This window comes from Strix aluco, chromosome 5 (genome assembly GCF_031877795.1).
Source record: "Strix aluco isolate bStrAlu1 chromosome 5, bStrAlu1.hap1, whole genome shotgun sequence".
In the NCBI taxonomy this organism is placed as follows: Eukaryota; Metazoa; Chordata; class Aves; order Strigiformes; family Strigidae; genus Strix; species Strix aluco.
In genome coordinates this window covers 51,549,257-51,567,757 of record NC_133935.1, presented here as the reverse complement: position 1 = coordinate 51,567,757, position 18,501 = coordinate 51,549,257, and the positions used below count along the sequence as shown (strand labels likewise).

Here is an 18,501-nt window from a genome sequence, read left to right as displayed (position 1 = left end):
TCAATATTGGATTTTGTTTTCCCTCAAAACACACTGATATGGGAAGCCAGGGCTTTCCTAGAGTAGGTACTGTGCTCTCTTGCCACAGTGCTAAAAAGAAAAGACAGACACAAAAATTCAAAAGAAAAGGAGGCTCGTGAACATCTGTCAGTGGAAGAGAAGCAGTAGGGTGCACTGAATCTCTACAGAAGCCAAAGGACCAAGACAATACTGGTGCAAGGCTTTCATGCCTTACATCTTAAGAAGCGCTCTCTGACTGAAGGATTGTCCTCTGACACAGAACTCTTTCTCTGCCATATGGCCTGCCTGAAATCTGCAGCTGTTTGCTGTCCTCCCACTGCAAAAAAAGGGGGTGAAGGTGGAGATGGAGGGATGACCATGTCCAGAACTCCTCAAAAGTCAGAATGACTGGATAGTCAACTTGTTCTTTTGAGGTTGCCGTGCCAGAGGCCTATGCCTAAGGCCGTTCTTGGATACATGGCAATAAACCTTCATTAAAATGGGAGCTGAATAGGGAAAACATTTGTTTCCCAGCCGTCATCCCCAGTTACTCAACCAGTACTAGCTGAAGCACAGTTTTGTCTAACACTAGGCTGGAGGACTTCATATAGAGATGCTCACATGATCTGAATGACTCATAATCCCACAGATTTCTTTGCACATGGAGATTAGGGCCCAAAAAAGAGGACCTAAAGCAAAGTTCTGTGTGGCCAAAACAATCAATAGGCACTAAAGGCAGAGGAAAGCTCCTTTCGCCCTGACTGTGCTAACAGTGTCTACTGCACAGGGAACCAATGGTCAGTAGCTTGTAGACTGTAAATCCATTCCCTCCCTTTGCCTGTGCAGTAACTTCCCCACAGTGACCAGCATCTCTGCATTTACGAAATAAAATATTAATGCTAAAATGATCAAGTGATTTTCTTCCTATTGTGCAAGAAGAGCAGTGCAACATGTTTGAAACAAAGAAACTCAGCTTTAACTGCAAATAAGAAAATAAATCTAAAGTAAGTAACTTCAGATAAGAACAGCATAAGAGAGATGTTGATGGTGCAACAGACTGATAGCAGAACCTGGGGACAGCCAAAGCGAGTACCTGGGATCTAATCAGCAAGACAGATGCAACCGTTGGAATGTAATGTTTGTCAACCTTGTAAGAAATTAGGGGTAATTTTTTTTTAAAACACTAGGGTAAAAATGTTACTTACTGAATGTTATGTTTGAAATTATCTCTAATTCTGTTTCATGTTCTTGCTGTCTTGTATTTTCTTTGAACATGATACCCATAGCCCTAGCATATTTGTTACATACAGAATTAAACAAACAAAGGTAAAGGAAATTTCCAAAGGAAACAGCAGAAATGCCTTTCAGATCAGCTGCTGTTTTCAAATATAAGCCAGAAAGGACATCAAAAGAGAAAAAAAATCCCTTGTAGGCAATGCTTTATCTCATATTTCCTACCGAAGTAGCAGACTCCCTAGATACTAAAGATACCTTTTATTTTAAAGGCAAACAAATTATTTTAAATGTAACTGAACTGTAAATATTTATTAGGCCTCTTTTCCATTTGGTTCTCTGAATATGAATACTCCCAAAGCAGTCTTTCCTCTGAATGTTTCAGCTTCAAGCCAGTGAACCCAACTAAAAATCAAATGTGACAATAATGGAAACATTTACAATTTTTCTTTAAAACCTTCCACCTCCACCTTCAATCACTGGCATTTTGCCTAGTTTCAAACTACTGTGCTTGGTCCAGGCCGAAGATAAGAGACACCTTAAGATCAGCTTAAGCTTAAATTTCTAAGAGGAATTAGCGGAGACCAGAAGAAGCACAAAAGAAATATCTCAGCCATGTTAGGAATGATCGATCTGACCATCGATGAAAAACTTAAAAAGTAATAGGACTGTTTGCACAAAAAATAACACCATGCATTTTGACTTATATTTCTTGGGCAGCTTATGAGCCAATGCAACTTGGTGTATAAATCATCCCGCATGTCCTCAGCTAGTCACCCTGTCCCAGCTTTATGGGTGCTGCTACACTAAATAAACGTTGTCTTTATTCACTCATCCTATCTTGCAGCTACTAACGCTCACTGAGATCACCTCTAAGGTGGATATCTTTTCCCTGATCAAGATACTATTGGCATACTATCAGAGCAAATGATTAAAACCCTGCAATATCATTCACATGCACACAAACAGCAGTCTGTGGTATTTTATACTGTCACACAGTAAAGAGGTCTATGTCTGAGCACTCACTATCCAACACCAATCACCTGCTGAAGGTCTGCAGCTGAACAAGGCCCACAAGTACAGCCATGCTAATTGATGGCTTTCACATAAGAGATAAGACTCCTTTCACTGAGATTTGCATCACCAGGTTTTTCTCCACATTTGCTGATGGCTAAAAGACATACATGGTCAGTCACTGGTGTCTGGCAGACATGCAGTCCTTCACTGAGCCACAGTAACTCAGTGGCATGTGTCTGAACCTTAGATATTATTGGGCAATGCTTGTCATCATCAGCACCTGATTTGGTCCTCACGTCTCTTACCAGATACTGAAGTCTCTGGCGTTCGGTCTCTGGAGTGAATTCTGAAGACATTGGAATGACTTCGCCGTTTCGGATTATTATAGCCCTGTAATAGTAATAAAACATCATCAGTAAGAAAAAAAAAAAGTAAAAAAATACCCTGTACTTTTCTGTGTACAATCACACTCTTATTCTCTTCAGAGTCACAGTAAAATAAAGCCATTTCTTTACTACTGAAGTTGTCAGCAGAATAGGATAATAATTCGTGCCCTGCATCCTTTAGGCTGGATAACGTATATTTGTATATGCCAAGTTCATTTCAGAACTCACAAAAAACATCCAAGCAACAAAGGCAAGAGTTATTTCAGTTGATGTCTACGGGGTATCCTTATTAAGTGAAATGCAGACACCCAGAGGAGATGCTGCAGAATCACTGATTGTAGAACAACTCTTTGCAGGTTTTAATCCCAGTTGTGGCTGAGACTGTCTAAACTACTGGCTTCAAATAACTCATGCAAGCACTTTCCAATTATTGATCGGTCATATGTCACGTCAGAACATTTCTACTCCAACAGCAAATGGAAATGGAAAAGCAAATCCCGTTCAACACAAATTTAACTGGTTACCTGCTGAAAGATGACAGGCAATAGAAAGACTACAGATTGGCCAGGAGATTTCACATACACTTCTGCAAATGGCAGAGAAATTCTCTCAAACACCTGCCTGTTGCCCCTTAACAATCTGCTATGTTGCATGCAAAATACAGTCCGAATCTTCCCTGGTGTAACGCCACTGGCTGAAACAGTCACAATAGGGAAGAATTTACCCAGTATTCCTACTACATTCTGCGGTCACATATTCACTCACAGAATTGCATTCTTTTATCTTTCCGTTATTTACGCAGCTCTACAAGTATAGTAATGCTTGGCTCTTTCGAAGAGCTGGATGAACCATATGTATCATCCCAAAGATTTTAATGCCTGTTTTGGAGCTGTTTCTCCATCATCAGTAGATTAATTCAGTGTTTGGATAGTAGCAGTGTACCAGCTCCCCTCTTGAATTTGCACAGAATTTGGTGTATATAAAACAAGCAACTGTCACTTGGTTTCCAGTTTCTATGTTTTAAATGGTCTCTTTTCTGTGATCCTGTTGATATATTTATGTGTTAGCTTACTTCTCTTGATACGATCAATTTGCTGGCATTGCTTCTATGCCAGGTATTCTGATGGCACTGCAATGCAACCAACAAATATGGTAGGCACACCAAGACTGAAAATTTAAACTTAAAAATCAAAACACAAGCATCTTGACAAAACCAGCCCAGGTACAAACCATCTTTGTAAAATCAGTGGCACTGGATAACTTTCCAAGTCTTCCAGATATGTTATTGGACTAAAATTGTCTCCAAATGATCATCTATTACTGCTAGTATGCAAAAGGAAGGAACATTATCAAAGAGGAAAGGAACAAAGAGGAGATTTATATGGCAAAGAACTGAGAAGTGCAGGATGGCTCTACAATGGGAGAGGTGGGAACAGGCTCTAGTGATGAGGGGAAAACAGCTCTGCTTTGACAGATAACAAATTTATGGCTCCTGGACTTCCAGCACCCCCTTGCAAATAATCCTGTGTAGAAATTAGATGTGGCAAGAGTGCAACCTACATACCAAAGGCTCCCACTGGCCCTCCACTGCTAAAAACAATATTGTGTGCTTGAAATGAGACAGACATAGTGGTTGCAACTCATTAAGAGAAATTTATGCAGAATTTTTGATGGACTTTTTCCCCTTTATGGGATCTGACTACATTACAGGCTTACAAAAATGCCAGTCCAATTAAAAATAATAAAGGTTTGCTGAAAATTTTTCTTTTGGATTTCCATTTCCAAGACAGTAATTTAAAAATGAATTAAGAACTCTGCCACCTCTTTTCTGCAACAACACCTTTGCTTTTGTTTTTGTAATTTCTAAGGTATTTGGCTTTGAATCAGACTCACTTACTCAAAGACAGTGGACAGTTTTTATAACCTTTTCATATGTAATTTGACTCACTTGAGTAGGCCTCCATTTAAGGGGACTGTGGGTTTAGTACAGAGTAAGTACCCTGGCAACAGTCTAGACTACACTGATCAAAGGAGCTGATCAGACGCTAACCAAATTTTACACATTAGTTTAAGAGAGTCATAAGGGATCTACTGATCTTGTGCTTGTCTGAAAGAGCTAATATAAAAACACACACTGATATAACTGCTAGTACGTCAGGCTAATTTTCTAATTATCCTTTGCTCCCTCCCTTTAATCACCATTAAAATATGGATTTCCTGTGAAAAGACTCAGACCAGTCTGGGGTTCACCTTTTTCCTTTGTGCACACTGACATACTTCCTATATATGTTGATAGCTATCATTCTCACTTCTATGGGTAGAATTGGGCCCTGAGGGAATCACATCATATAAAAAAAGCAATTCAGAGGTGAGTGGGTCAACCTTTCATTGCTCAACTTATTTTCACTAGAAATTGCAGCCACCTGGGATGAAAAGCACAACCCAGCACAAAAAAAAAAAATCTTTGGAGGGGGGGAATTAAAGCAACGCTGTTGATACCTGATATAACAGAGCCTCAGTTTTATGATTTTCATTAATGTTTTCAGCAGTTGGACTTTATTCTACTTGAAAGTTACAGCTGCTCATAAGAGTCAAATGATTTGATCCAAGGAATTAGACAGCTTTAGATATAAGTAACAGGAAGGACACAGACATACACGTACTGGTCACTGGTCTGTCAACTGTGGTGGGCTCATTATCCTCTTACCAGGCTCTTTACCTTTCCACACCAGCTGCTTAGCTGTTTCATGACAGCAAAGGGTATTTCTGACGGCCCAAGTGACAAAACGGACACATTCATTGACTGTCTCACTGGTGAGGCTGGGTGTGAAAGCCTGGCCTGGGAGCCACCCTGCTCAGTGGGATTTTCCCCTGTGATTGAAGAGATGCCGAATCAGGCCCTAATTGGGTTTGGAGACTGAACTGCCCTTCCCGTGACCTTGCAATGACAGAGCTGCCAAGCACCGACTGAAGGCTTTTCCCACTGAGCAACCTCCAGAGTTCTGAATTCAACAGCCCAAAGTCAATAACTGCTCATGGGGAGGGAGCCTGGCTGGTGCGGCAGCTACAAACAGCCCAGTAACTGCTTTTAGAGACCCACTCTATATGGTCCTGCAGGACAATTAATTTTGACTTTACACTTCCTAATGGACTAAGGAGCATCATGGTGTTATATGAGCATTACTGCTTCTGCCATGCATGAAAGATGCATGTACACAATGAAATAGCGCTCTGAAAGCATTTAGCTCCCCGTGCATTGTGGAAATATGAATGTATTATTTTATACCAGAATACAGCTGTCCTATTAAACTGTCAGAAATAGCTACATAGGAAGCAAGAACAACTTGAAGAGATGCAGTGCCCAGAGAGCATCTGATTCTGCCATGTTTAATAGTGACATTTTAATTTCAGCCACACTGGTGAAACACATTATAGCAGAGCCACAGAGCGAGCCTGCCAAAGGCAGATGGATGATTCATGTTTGCAGGGGACAAGTATGTCAACACTAACCAAATATTCTCTGATGACAAGGTTGCTTCAGACCCATACCAATTATTAATTTGTACCACCAATGATGTAGTAATTAGAAAACAAAAGTTTTTTTGGCAGGATAGGAAATCGGGAGTCACAGATCTGCAGCTCCCCTCAGTGTATTGCCTTCCATGCTCTACTGCTCTGATGCCCTCTCCACGCAACATCATCCACAGTGAGCAAACAAACAGGAGAAACTGCCTTAAGTCTTGAGGCCACAAGGGCCATTAAGTCACTTATTTTGATCCCTTCTGAAAACTATAGATTTCAATGAGTCCTCTTCCCTCTTTTGAGCCCACCCACACAAACTACAGGATCATACTTGCCCTTGCGTTTCAGATACATGCTCTGCACGACAAAGTATGTTCACTAATCTGGAACTGATAAATACTCACAGAAAACAGGAATATATTGGGGAAAAAAGTCCCCAAAACACAGCTGAGAAGCCTAAAATTGAAGAAACAAAAATCTGATTTTGTATCTCTCTTCTGGCCACTTCACTGATCATTTGCTGATCCAGAAAAGCCATGCCCTGAACAACTAAATGTGGAGCAAGTGCAATACCAGCGCCTCAGTGCATAAGGCGGGACTGCCAGTCGCAGCAAATCCTGCGGCGGACTACGTCCACTCAGTCACATGCAAGTGCAAAATAACACCAGGAGCTTAAAAGGCTCCATGTAAGTCTACAGAAACTACATGTATCCTCTGAATTGACATTACCACGTAGTCCATGGTGATCAGCTAAATGATCTTTTGAGTATTTCAGCATTCACACAAAACCTTAAGTATATGGTCATTTTCTATATTCAGATTCGATACTTTAAAACAGTATTTGGTGCTTTAGTATATATCCCCTTCTAAAATGTGGTGAATGAAGCAACAAAATGGTAAAAATCTGTCACTGTTGTACTGCTGCTCTCACACTCAGGATATAGCAACAACACTGGCTTAAGGAAATATCAATATATGAATTGCTTTTGCATTTTTAATATGGTTAAAACAGCCACCTCTCCTTGAATCAAGCAGGTTTTGGTGTGTCCCGTCCCCCCCCCCCCCCCCCCCCCCGCCCCTTTTTTTTCTTTTGTGGAGAACACAATCAGCTGAGAATTGCACAGCATCCTTTCTGAGTTTATGAGAAACAAACAGAGGGGAAACTCATACATTTTAGAGGAAGCTATTGTTGGTTCCTCTCATTTAATCATACAGAGAAAGAAACACTTTAGTGAACAAGGTCAAAAGTGTAATTTCACTGCTGTCATGGGTCTATTGGGATTCTGGTGTTCAAAACAAAGAGGCATCTCCTACTGTTAGGAGTATTCAGGGGACACCCTGATTCCATTACACACTTTTTCAGCCAAAAATGATTTGAAACGCAACATTAAACTGCACATTTCTACAACAGAGGATAAAAATCTGGTAAAGGTGACAAAGAAAGACCGTTTGGAAAACCCTTTTTGACAGTGTGTATCAATTCCAAGCCACAGGGAGATGTATCCATTTTGTCAAAAGGTGTTAAGCATTGTGGATTCGGTACAGATGAAGCTGAAGTGTCTGGCCTGTCTGAAGAGGTATTAGAAATGTGTCAATGGAAAAGAAAGAGGGATTAAACTGACAGAAAGAATAAGGCAGGGGTTTATTACATTCAAAGGGGAACCAAGCAGTAGATTTTAATTAGGTGTGTCATGAAATAGCTGAGGAAAAAAAAAAAAAGTAAATCCTAGAACTACTGAATCAGTCTAGGTAGGTACTTGTTTACTATGGTAAGTACATGCATATATTTAAAGAAGCCAAGGAAGAGCAACCCTAAGGTCTGGTGAGCTTCAAACCAGTTTTGCTTATTTACCTTTTCTTAACTGCTAAGAAATGAAAGAAGCAGTGATTACAGAAAGATTCAAAAAAATGTTTCTCTCCTCTCTGAAGTACTGGAACTTACAGCCATTACAATTACTGACGACTTAATACATTCTCATCCCTGGCACCTTGGTTTCACTTATTACAAACTGAATTACTCTCCCTTAGTCCCACGCAGACTCATTTCTCAATATTTCTTTAGAAACCAGGTGAACAAACACCCCACTGCACTGGCAATAATCATGGAACTATAGTGCAAAGCCTTTAAATGATTTCCTTAATTTTATGAATTAAGGCAGGCTGGGGATAGTGAAACAAATCATTATATAACATTTAGCTGGCATTAAAACAGGTCCTAGTGATGACATATCCATCACCATAAAACTCAAGAGGTGAAAGCAGCAACCCTCAGCAACACCAATGGAAAAAAGCCCTGGCTGCCTCCCACCAGTAATACCCAAGAGATGTTTGAAAAATGCCCCAACTCCTACTCAGCATCGCTACCAAGAAAACAAGCAACAAACCAGGGAGGGGGTAGAGCCTGTCCTCATTTCCCATCTACTGTCACTCAACAGTCCTGCCACCTGGTTTCTTCACATTTTTCAGTGTAAACATCAGGCTGACCGCAGAAGTATTGTGACAGAATAGAAACACTGAATCATTTTTCTTTCAGCTGAACAAAGCCAACATTAGGAGGGAACGCACTCTCCCCGCAACAATGTAGTCTCATTGTGTATGCTGTAGTTAAAGCAGACTGTTAGGACGCATTCATTCATCACTTGGGGAACTTCGGCTCCCTCAAGCCAATGAAAGGTGCGAGAACTTGCGTTGGTGAAGTATTGCACAAAGTCAGGGTTAAAGTAATTTCCTACAGGAGTGTGCTTCAGCATTTCCTGCAGGAACAATGAAGAATCCTCCCAAACTTCTGCTAAGGCCTTTTGCAGACTGCCAGCCACTCTGGCTGCTCCAAGGGTTAACATCTCAGCAGCACAACCGCCAAGTACAGCCCTGCTCCGGCAGGACACCTACCAGGCATTCCCAGGTATTTCACTCAAGGGCCTCTTTTCTACTCCTTTCACTAGCACAGAGCCAAGTGCACTACACCTCTCCTGTGGCAACAGGAGAACCTTCTCCGGCCTTTGAAAAGAACCAGGTAAAGAAATCTTTACTATGAAATCCAGTCCCTGCAAGAAACCCTGAAAGTCACCTTACAGAGGCACCTACAAGCACACAAGCTGTTCCTGCGCACACACGTGTAGAGCTTTAAGTTGTTTCCAGTTACTGGACTCGTTCATATTTACATTTCTAATGCTTATTTAGTGATTCCTGTGGAGAAGGCCTCTGGGCAAAATGAGGCTGCTGATACTATTCTGGTGGTCTGTTTTTACTAAATGAATTGTATTATTTTTATTAAAGGATTATGAATGGACAAGTAGAAGCTGTTTCTCAAAGCAAAATAATACTCGTAGATTTCCACAGAAGGGTTTACTTCTTACCTACACTAACACCTGAAACAGTCAACATCTTCCTTACTGCCACCAAGAACAATAAAAATCTCAATTTTTAGAACTGATCTCACATTCCATCCCATGTATTCAACTAACAATTTAGTAAGTAGCAGTTAAAGAGATTTTCTACTGGCAGCCTCCCTCTGCCCTATATTGCATCCAACAGTGACGAGCACTTGGCCATCACCAACACTGTAACTACATTACTTCAGTTGTTTCTGCATCACTACTCACTCTACAGTTTTAAATTAAATATAATACTGAGCTTGCAGGTTCTCCACAGAGGAGACAGCTTGGAGAAGACACACTGCCTGGTCATTTTTGCCCCCAGGAGTTCCATCCTTCTAGTTCTCAGTGCCTCTTTGGCAGGCTACAGCTCCATTCCCATGAGACTCTCCCATGAATTCCCTGCTCTAATTTAGGTCCTCAGGTGTATTGCTTGTCTGATGCAATCTAAGTATGGAGTTATTAATAGCAGTTGGCTTTATTAGCAATGTTTCATTTTAGGGCTAACTATACATTTTTTTTGTACTCTCACCCCAACACTAATGGAACTGCCCTGGCTATCTGTATGTGGTTTTTTTATTTGTTTAATCAGGAAAGTAACTTTTGCTATTGAACCAGTGGTGACTTTATATGTTTACCTATACACTTCTAGTATTGCCTACTCTGGTTCCAGTAGTACTAAACCAAAAGCCATTGAACTAAACTAAAATACTCTGTAATTAATTGTGTGTCCTTTCCTGTTGGTTTACATCTGAACTTACCGACCTTTCGGAGAGGACTTCAGCTGGCAGCTCAGAAGCTATTACAAGCCAGTTTATAGTGAGTTTATAGCGACACTGCTAGCACTCGAAAATTGCCTGCCATCGGATCCAGCATCCTTAGGTTGGAGATTTGCTGCCCTCATGGGATTCATTTTGCTTGTGATGATTTCAGTGTATTCTTCATTTGAACACAGCTAAGTCCAGGGTTGCAATGATGATACACCACCACATTTCTGTATCACGGCTTAAGAACATGCCACCAATTACTCAGGCCATGTCAGGGAAATGAACAAAGAAGTGCAGTCATGTCTCTGTAGCCAACTCTGAGCCTCAGGACTGGTATCTCTGGAATCAGAGTCTTTTTCCCTGCTGTCCAGGATATCACATTCATCTCCAGGACGAGTTACTATGGCAACTAAACCTGGGCTTAGTGGATGAAGGCATTGCTGTGCAAGTCAGTGTTTATTTTGCTGGTAATATGGCTGGGATACGGCTGACCATGTAAGAGGGAAGAAGCACGGATTTTTTTTTTCCCCCCTGCTCTTCGCTATCTTACCATTGAGGAAGTTAGAATGACTTTTAGCACCTAAAGCATCACATCTACTTTTATCTCAGCTTTTCTGCTTAATTCAGTGACAGCTGCAGGATATTGGAACAAGCTGGACTGAGAAGTAAAAGCAGACTGGTCTCACTCTCTGCTCACTCTGCATCAGTGAATTTTTACCCAAGCCCTGCTTCATTCACCCACGCAGAACTGACAAGGAAAGCCTTTGCTAAAAGCTCCAGGAACAGGACTCAAGCTGCATCGTGTAGCTGCTGCTGAGACTGAACGGCCTGAGCTGCCTGGCAAGCTCACAGAATTCAGGGGATGAGAAAAGCTTTCCAACACAATAAAGACCGCAGCAGACTTGAAACATTCACCAAGCAAGACTGGAGTGCTCCCCCAGCCCTCCTCCCATACTTCAGTTGGGAACTAGAGGTCTAAGGTGCCCAGCCTGCTTGGTGTGCCTTGGCCCCAGCCCTGTAACCCTGGAATGAAGAACCTGCAGTTCTCTCTGTGGTCAGCTACAAAGGCACAGATTAAAAAGATGGTTTTGAGCTTAACACACTGCACTGGGAGATGTGGAGTCTGGTATATGTGCTTATACCACACGCTGCTTCTATTAGAGGTCACAGGCTCTTTATACATCAGTAAACGAGTGATTAAGATTACATCTCTGCACCCTTCGCCCATCTTGCCTCACACTAGGAGCTCTACTGGCTACATGTGCAACATACACACAAAGATGTTATTACAGTGGGAATTTTTCCTTGATCAGTGCTCATATTCACCAATAAAAATAGGCAGCAGGGGAATTTTTACTTGCAGTGGCAGCAATCAGCTTTTTTTTGTCTGGCTTGATTAGTTTCTTTGGGTTTTGTTGGTTTTTGTTTTTTCTTTCTTTATTTAAAGGCTGAAAACCTAAGAGAATTAGAGTTAATAGAATTCATCACTCCTGAAAACTAATACCAAAAAACTGTGGCTTTCCAGTTTACTGATATTACTTGAAATACAAAATCCCTCTCCTTCCTCATAATCTGGAACATAAGGACTTCATGGGTAGATGATATCTATGTGGTTAGGACCAAGGACTTCACTGATTCTACCACTCACCAAAAATGTTTACAACAACTTCAACACCTGCTAGATTGTCACAAACATTGCTAAGGCATACACTCTCCCAAGAAAAACAAGTTTGGAGAAGAGGCAGGACATTTGTTTTGTCTTCAAAAGCCTATTAACATTTACTGCCAAATTAATAATTTCTGCTAAGTCAGTGCTGGATACAACATGCCAGTACCCTGGAACTTGTCATCCACTGGATTGCTAGAAAATGCTCTTCCTCATCACTGCACTTTGAGCTCAACAACTTATTTGTGATCCAACACCTTTTCTTCACACCACACGTAAAGTGGTTCCTGAAGTGCCTCCAAAAGCTTTACCCATCATAAAATCCTGCAATATCTGAGATTGCTGCTATTCCTATGAATCTTGTGCTCTTGCTTCTCCCTGGAAGGAAGCCAGGCAGGAGAAGGGGAGCAGAAGTGCTTTCTGCAGGCCTGCAAGTCAGGCTTCTAAGGAAAAGAAGCAGGGGAAACAGAGAAATAGGACTTGGCTGTATCTCCTGAGTGTGATGAAGATAACATGCTCTTTTCCAACATTTTTGGCTAGGCAGGATCAGACTTCTCCACCTACAAAGTTGCAGTCAATAAAGGAGAATGTGTGTGGGAGAGACTTGCTTCATCTTGAATTCAGTCTCTCCGCACTATACAGGCTCCTGAGCAGACCAGACTTAGGTTATCTATTGCCCTTAAATGATCAAACGTTTATTACTTTCAAGTGATTCCATCAAAAAATTAATAATCTAAAAAGGGGATGTGCACACAGATTGGCCAAAATACAATCCATAAGTGTCGCTCTCACCTCTTGGGAGGCATCTTTTGAGTATTTGGAGGAATAAGAATTTCAGAGGACAAAGAGGAGTCACCATGGATTGTGTGGTTCCAGGGTGAAAAGGTCCTGCGTGTGGTTCAGAGATTTGCAGCTCTTTTTGTGCCATCTTTAGGAGAACACAGGAAAAAGAACGTTTTTCCAAATACTGGAGAAGCTTAGTAACTGAGTTGGTCTTCCCTCTAGAGACCTCTAAGTACTAAGTATGAAGCACAGTTATTGTTGTTTATGCAGACACAGATGTAAGGAGACAGAGACAGCTCAGGCAGACCACTCAAGGGAAACAGGGAAAATATACACCATTTAGATCAGAAGATAGTTAGTTAAGAAAAATCAGAAAATTAAAGTTTCTTAAAAATACTGTAAAAAAAACCCCAAAGACTAAAGCAAACTAGCTCTACAATAGTAATATACTAGAACGCTTTTTGGTTTCCATCCTTACACAGTGTTAGCTCTTCTAGCAAAAATCACCCTGTTGGACTTCCTTAAGGAAGAGGTCAGAAACCATGAACCACAAAAATGGGTCTGAATCATCAATTCTGACTTTTGTGAAATTCTGTTTAAGCTACAGTGCCAGTCAGCAGATATGCGGCTGTCTCCATGCCTCTCTCATTTACTTCATAAAAGCAGATTAATCCCCAAATTTGACTTCCTACAATGAGAACTATGCATGAGGGAAGCAGCTGACAAGCACCACGACAGAAGAATAGGAAGTATAAATGTAGTGAGATTCAACACAAGCAGCAAATCCAGAAAGAACTGAAACAGTAAACAAAGTAGAATTCAAATTTCAATTCACTATTTTATTACACTGGGAGAAGTCGGTGTTATAAACACTCTCCCACATCTGGGCACCTGAAGCACCAATGAAGTTGCTTAACCTGCACCCACATGGAAGCGCCACAAAAACATTCAGTCAATGAGCTCCTGTCATTTAACAATCCCAAATGCCTTAGTATTAATTCAACACTTGAAAAAAGGAGGAGAAAAACCTATTCTGGACATGGAGATACACATTCAAGCACAGGGTGAATATGCCCTGAAAACATAAGCACAGGGAACAAAAGCAAAGAGGCAAAAGACGATAAAAAAAGCTGATGAAGCAAAGCAAAAATCCAGTGACCCTGCACGTCTGTGAAGCCTCCGAAACATCAGGCTCTTTGCTTTGATCCCATGTTCTGCCAATAAACCAAAAAAGCCCAAGAACCCATTTGCAGATTTAGTGAGTGTTTCAGGGCCTATGGAAAAGTGAAACCAACTTGTGGTGCTCTGCTTCTCATGTAACGATAAAAGCACCACTACCCTACATGGCTCCAAGCACAGCACAAAATGGCAGTGCCTGCAGTCTCCAAGCAGCTCCTTAGCTAGACAACATGAAAGCCAGAAGAACGCTCACGCTAAAAATAGTTAATATGATCATACTGCACTACAGTCACTATAGCGATATTGGGCAAATGTTATGTTGCATGAGGCTATACAATAATTAGGCAGTGATCAGTAAAAACATTAAGTCCCTGCTTTACTACTGCTTTATCACTAGCTATAAAACAACATCCTAATAAAGACCATAAAACTAAAAAGAACTGAGATTAACAAGGCGTGTTACAGCAGTTTAGAAGTAAAAGTCACTTTAGCAATACAAAATTGAACAATACAATTTAAAAGAATGAGCAGAGCAGACTATTCCTTAATAAAAAACCCCAGCTATTCCAAGAGCCTGGCCTAGTTACTATAGTGTGTATGTCAAACTGGTAAGCAAAGCACAGTGCCCAATGCTCACCAGAAAAACACTACGTATTAGATAGATGACTATAGCACTATCGGTCCCTAATTAGATAACCTTGCATGGACAATGCTAACCACTGAGAGGAAGAAAGAGAGAGAGAGAGAGAGAGAGAAACATTAGAAAAAGCTTTGGCCAGTATTCAGACATGAATTTTGACTGTACAAGTAGGTATATTTATGGTAGAGTCCAAGAATGATCAGACAAGCCATTAGAGAATGAAAGCAGCTCCCTCCAAGTTGTTTTTATCAGGCTCTGAATATATCACCTCATTTTTAGTAGGGTCCTGGTATCATGTGCAGTTAACGTATAATTATTACAGAACTGTGATTGCATCGTTAGCAGAAGTTTAATTATATCATTGACATTAGTGATGCCATAACATCAAGCTCAATAATAGTTCATAACAAAACCTACAATTAGCACAATTTTTTCTCCCTTTTACACCAACCAAAAGTGTTCAGCTTGGAGAAGCCTGATAGTCCATACAGAAGCGAGCTAGGGCTGAACCTGAAAGGATTGCTGGCTGGTAATTTAGTAATATGGTAATTAAAGTCTTTTCATGATGTAATTACACATCAACTACAAAAGGACAGCTGCTATACAACACTGCCAGGGTACGTGGCATGAAATGATTAGATTTGAGAAGCTTTGGTGGTTAAACTGAATACCATAGACATAAGTCTGAGGTATAGCTGGCACTGCATAGCACATTATTATTCAAGTCTCACACTTGGCGTTTCCTTAGTCTCATTGTGATAGTAACAGTTTGTTGCACGTACCTTGGTCCTGTGACAGCAGAAGCTGTTCAAAACCCACCTTTAAAAGCTTCTGTTTTCAAGTTGCCTGGAATTAAAAAAAGACCTAACCTTCTTCTGGGCAGAGGCAGAACAAATGAGGTTTGTGTGAACTCAAAATGTTTATTTCCCCACCCCTGCAGCACAAAACCTCTTCTCACAGACTCTAGTCTGTGGGAAATGTAGCTTGATTTATTTGTAGGCTTTTTCAAGTGGGGGAGCAGAAAGGGGAGAAGGAAGAGGACAACTGAGAAGAGGCACAAATGACTAGGTAAACTCAAACTAAAGCTCAACTGAAGAACTGAGGGTTTTGGCATCTACTTCCAACAGCAACAGGCACAAGCCCCCTGTTTGGGTGAAAAAACAAAGCCCACCCTTCTCAAGAGAAGGCAAACCTTTTTTTAACGTAGTTTCATTATTGTTTTTCTCAGCACCCTCATTTGTATCTGTACAAACTGCGAAGCTGACGACACAAGGCATGAAACAGCAAAAAGGAACATATTTTTCCAACTAACACAAATAAAACTTCTTGGCTACATGACTGGGCTCTTAAAAATACAGGAATGCAGTGCGTACCCTGGCAGTAGGCGGACAACCTCAGAGCTGCTTTTCTAGTCCTAAAATGTCCTTTTAGTGATGAGGAACAACTTAGATGTTTTGCAATAGCTGTGTTTCTCCCTTTCTGAAACATGGGAAGTGGGGATTTGGTGGAAGAGGGGCCCAGATCAACTGCTCTTCTAGACTTTAAAGCTTTTATTTTCTTGAGCTATGAAAATCTAGAAGGGCACTTATTTGAAAGTGAAAGATTTTGGGAATCGAGAGAATTCTCCTTAGCATGAGGAGGCTTTCCATGAGGTCCATTTGGAAAGTGCAAAACCAAACTATTTTGGATCTGGAGGGACCCCGTTACCTACAAGATGTGAGGAATGAGTAGAAAAATTTGAGTCCTGGTTGAAACAAGACCCAGCCTTGCTGATGGCTTCTTTTCTAATTTCTGCTCTTCCTGCTTTTCTGAAGAGATGTTTCTGATGGACTTGATGAACATTCATTCAAAGCCTATTGAAGACTCAGTGGATGCTTGGGCTAATTCAATATCACCATCATCAAGTTTCTTCCTATTGGGTGTCAGAGGCTGCAATGGAGCTTAGGATGCTCTCAGGATGCAGAGAAGGAATCCTGAGGGAACTGGAAGCAGCCAGTCATTTAAGAATAAAGTTCTCAACTACTCAGTTTTACACAGCACACTTTTGAGAGACAATAAAGCAATTTAGCCAACCATCTCTGATGGTGGTATGGGCAGAGTGAGAGAAAGGAAAAGAAAGCAAGTGAGAGATTTCCAGTATGTTCCTAGCTGTAGACAAATCAGAAGACAAAGAAAAAGCTTCTCATCACGAGTCTTCAAGCATCCAACTTCTAAATATAACAAAGCTACAACCTCTGAATGACAGCATTCAGTTCTGAGAAATGGACAAGCTAAAACAGGACACAGTAAAAAAATCTTAACCTGTGATAGCCCCTCTCCCTCCTCTCCTCCCTGTTGCAGCTGTAGCAGTTGCTTGCAGATTATTATCTTCAATTATATCAAAATCTGAGAACCAGGTGGCCTTCCAAGACTAAAACTGAGGGCAAGAGCCACAGGACTTCCTACTGAACCAGTCCAGGCCTACCAGCTGTCCCAGATGCAGTTACTTTGTCAGTGTTCAACACACAATTCTACTACACACCAAACATCTCTTCGTTTCAATAGCTCTTTAGCATCTTTCCACCATCAAGTCATCCAGAAACTGCTACAGGGCCAGAAGTGTCATCAACCTCCCTGATTGAAACCACCACTCAACAAGATACTGGAAGCCTATCACTGCCATTTGCATTAATTTCTGTGAGAACTGTTAAGTGTCCAGCCAAGAAACAGAATCCTCTTGTGATACTCTTTGCACTTAGGGAACTTTGGTAACACCCAATCTGGAAAGCCTGGGGCAAAGAAATAGTTGGGAAGACACCACACTTACTCACCTGCTATCACCAGCATTTGCCACATAAAGCTTCCCCAATAAATACACCACCACAAGGGCTGTGCAGCCGCCAGAAATATTATACACGGTCCTCTCTCGTTCTATTTGCAAATCCTACGGGAAAGAGAGAACAAGATTTATAAAGACAGCATTGCAGTTAACATTTCAGAAAATGAAGATTCCTCTAAATAAAAAATATAGTCTTTCTTAAACTGCATGTCCCACTAGCTCTTTACTGTTGCAGCTGTGGCCACATGGTCAGGGAGAAGAACGGAAAGTCAAGGAGTATCTATTACTTATGATACAAAAATGTTGGGGAAAAATCAGGACAGAAGACTAGAAAACATCAGGCACCAAGGAACAAATGGCAAGTCTGAGGGATGCAAGGGAATTTGCTACGGAAAAAGCACAATGAAGGCAAAGATAAATGTAGCTTAACAACAGGTATCTGGTGGTATAATTGGAGAGTGCTTTACATAGACAGGAAATATTAATGAGACCTAGCTATGACATTAATAACTACCTGCTCTCCAAAAGGGACGCTAGGATTGCAGAGCATATACCTTTACAAACAGCAGCAAGACACACTTATGCCACAAGGCTACCCTTCAGAAACACAGGGAATGGGTGGATGCTAAACTTGTTAAGGGGGCAGAGGGGGGAAGGTCAGTAGAAAAGTTTTACTGAAAAATATTAGGCATTCACAGACTTTCCAGGATGAACTACAGTATTTAACCCTGTGTCTCATCTCACTGCTTTTATGAGGTCCTGAAAAGACTTAATTTTTATGCATGTGCACCGGCCCAAATTTAAGGGGGTACAAACCTATTCAGATTGTTCTTCCTGTGTTTAGCTTCCAACTGTTTCTGAGTGTAAGAAATAGTATACATAAAAAAGCCCCCCTGCTTAATAGAAGTGGAGAACACAAGTCACATCTGTCACCAACAATCAATCAAAGCCAGGAATGAAAAAATACAGAAGTTTTATTTTTTCATATATATGTAGTGCCAGGAAAGCGTGGAGAACATGAAACACAAGTAAATGAGCTATTTTCTAGTACTCCATATATTTTAAACAAAATTGAAGTACATGCCAATGAATTCATTCTGCCGCCTCTTCATTTAG

General features: G+C 41.0%; 1 protein-coding gene across 4 annotated transcripts in view; it reads right to left on the bottom strand.

The window, feature by feature from the left end:
* Positions 1 to 18,501, bottom strand: part of PPM1H (protein phosphatase, Mg2+/Mn2+ dependent 1H) — a 152,082-nt gene that overhangs the window by 44,734 nt on the left and 88,847 nt on the right. For all 4 annotated transcript variants that reach the window (XM_074827343.1, XM_074827341.1, XM_074827342.1 and 1 more), the window contains exons 4-5: positions 17,378 to 17,490; positions 2,556 to 2,640 (exon numbers count right to left, since the gene is read on the bottom strand). In XM_074827343.1, the coding sequence (XP_074683444.1) occupies positions 2,556 to 2,640; positions 17,378 to 17,490 (198 nt within the window). The remainder of the gene's footprint in view (positions 1 to 2,555; positions 2,641 to 17,377; positions 17,491 to 18,501) is intronic.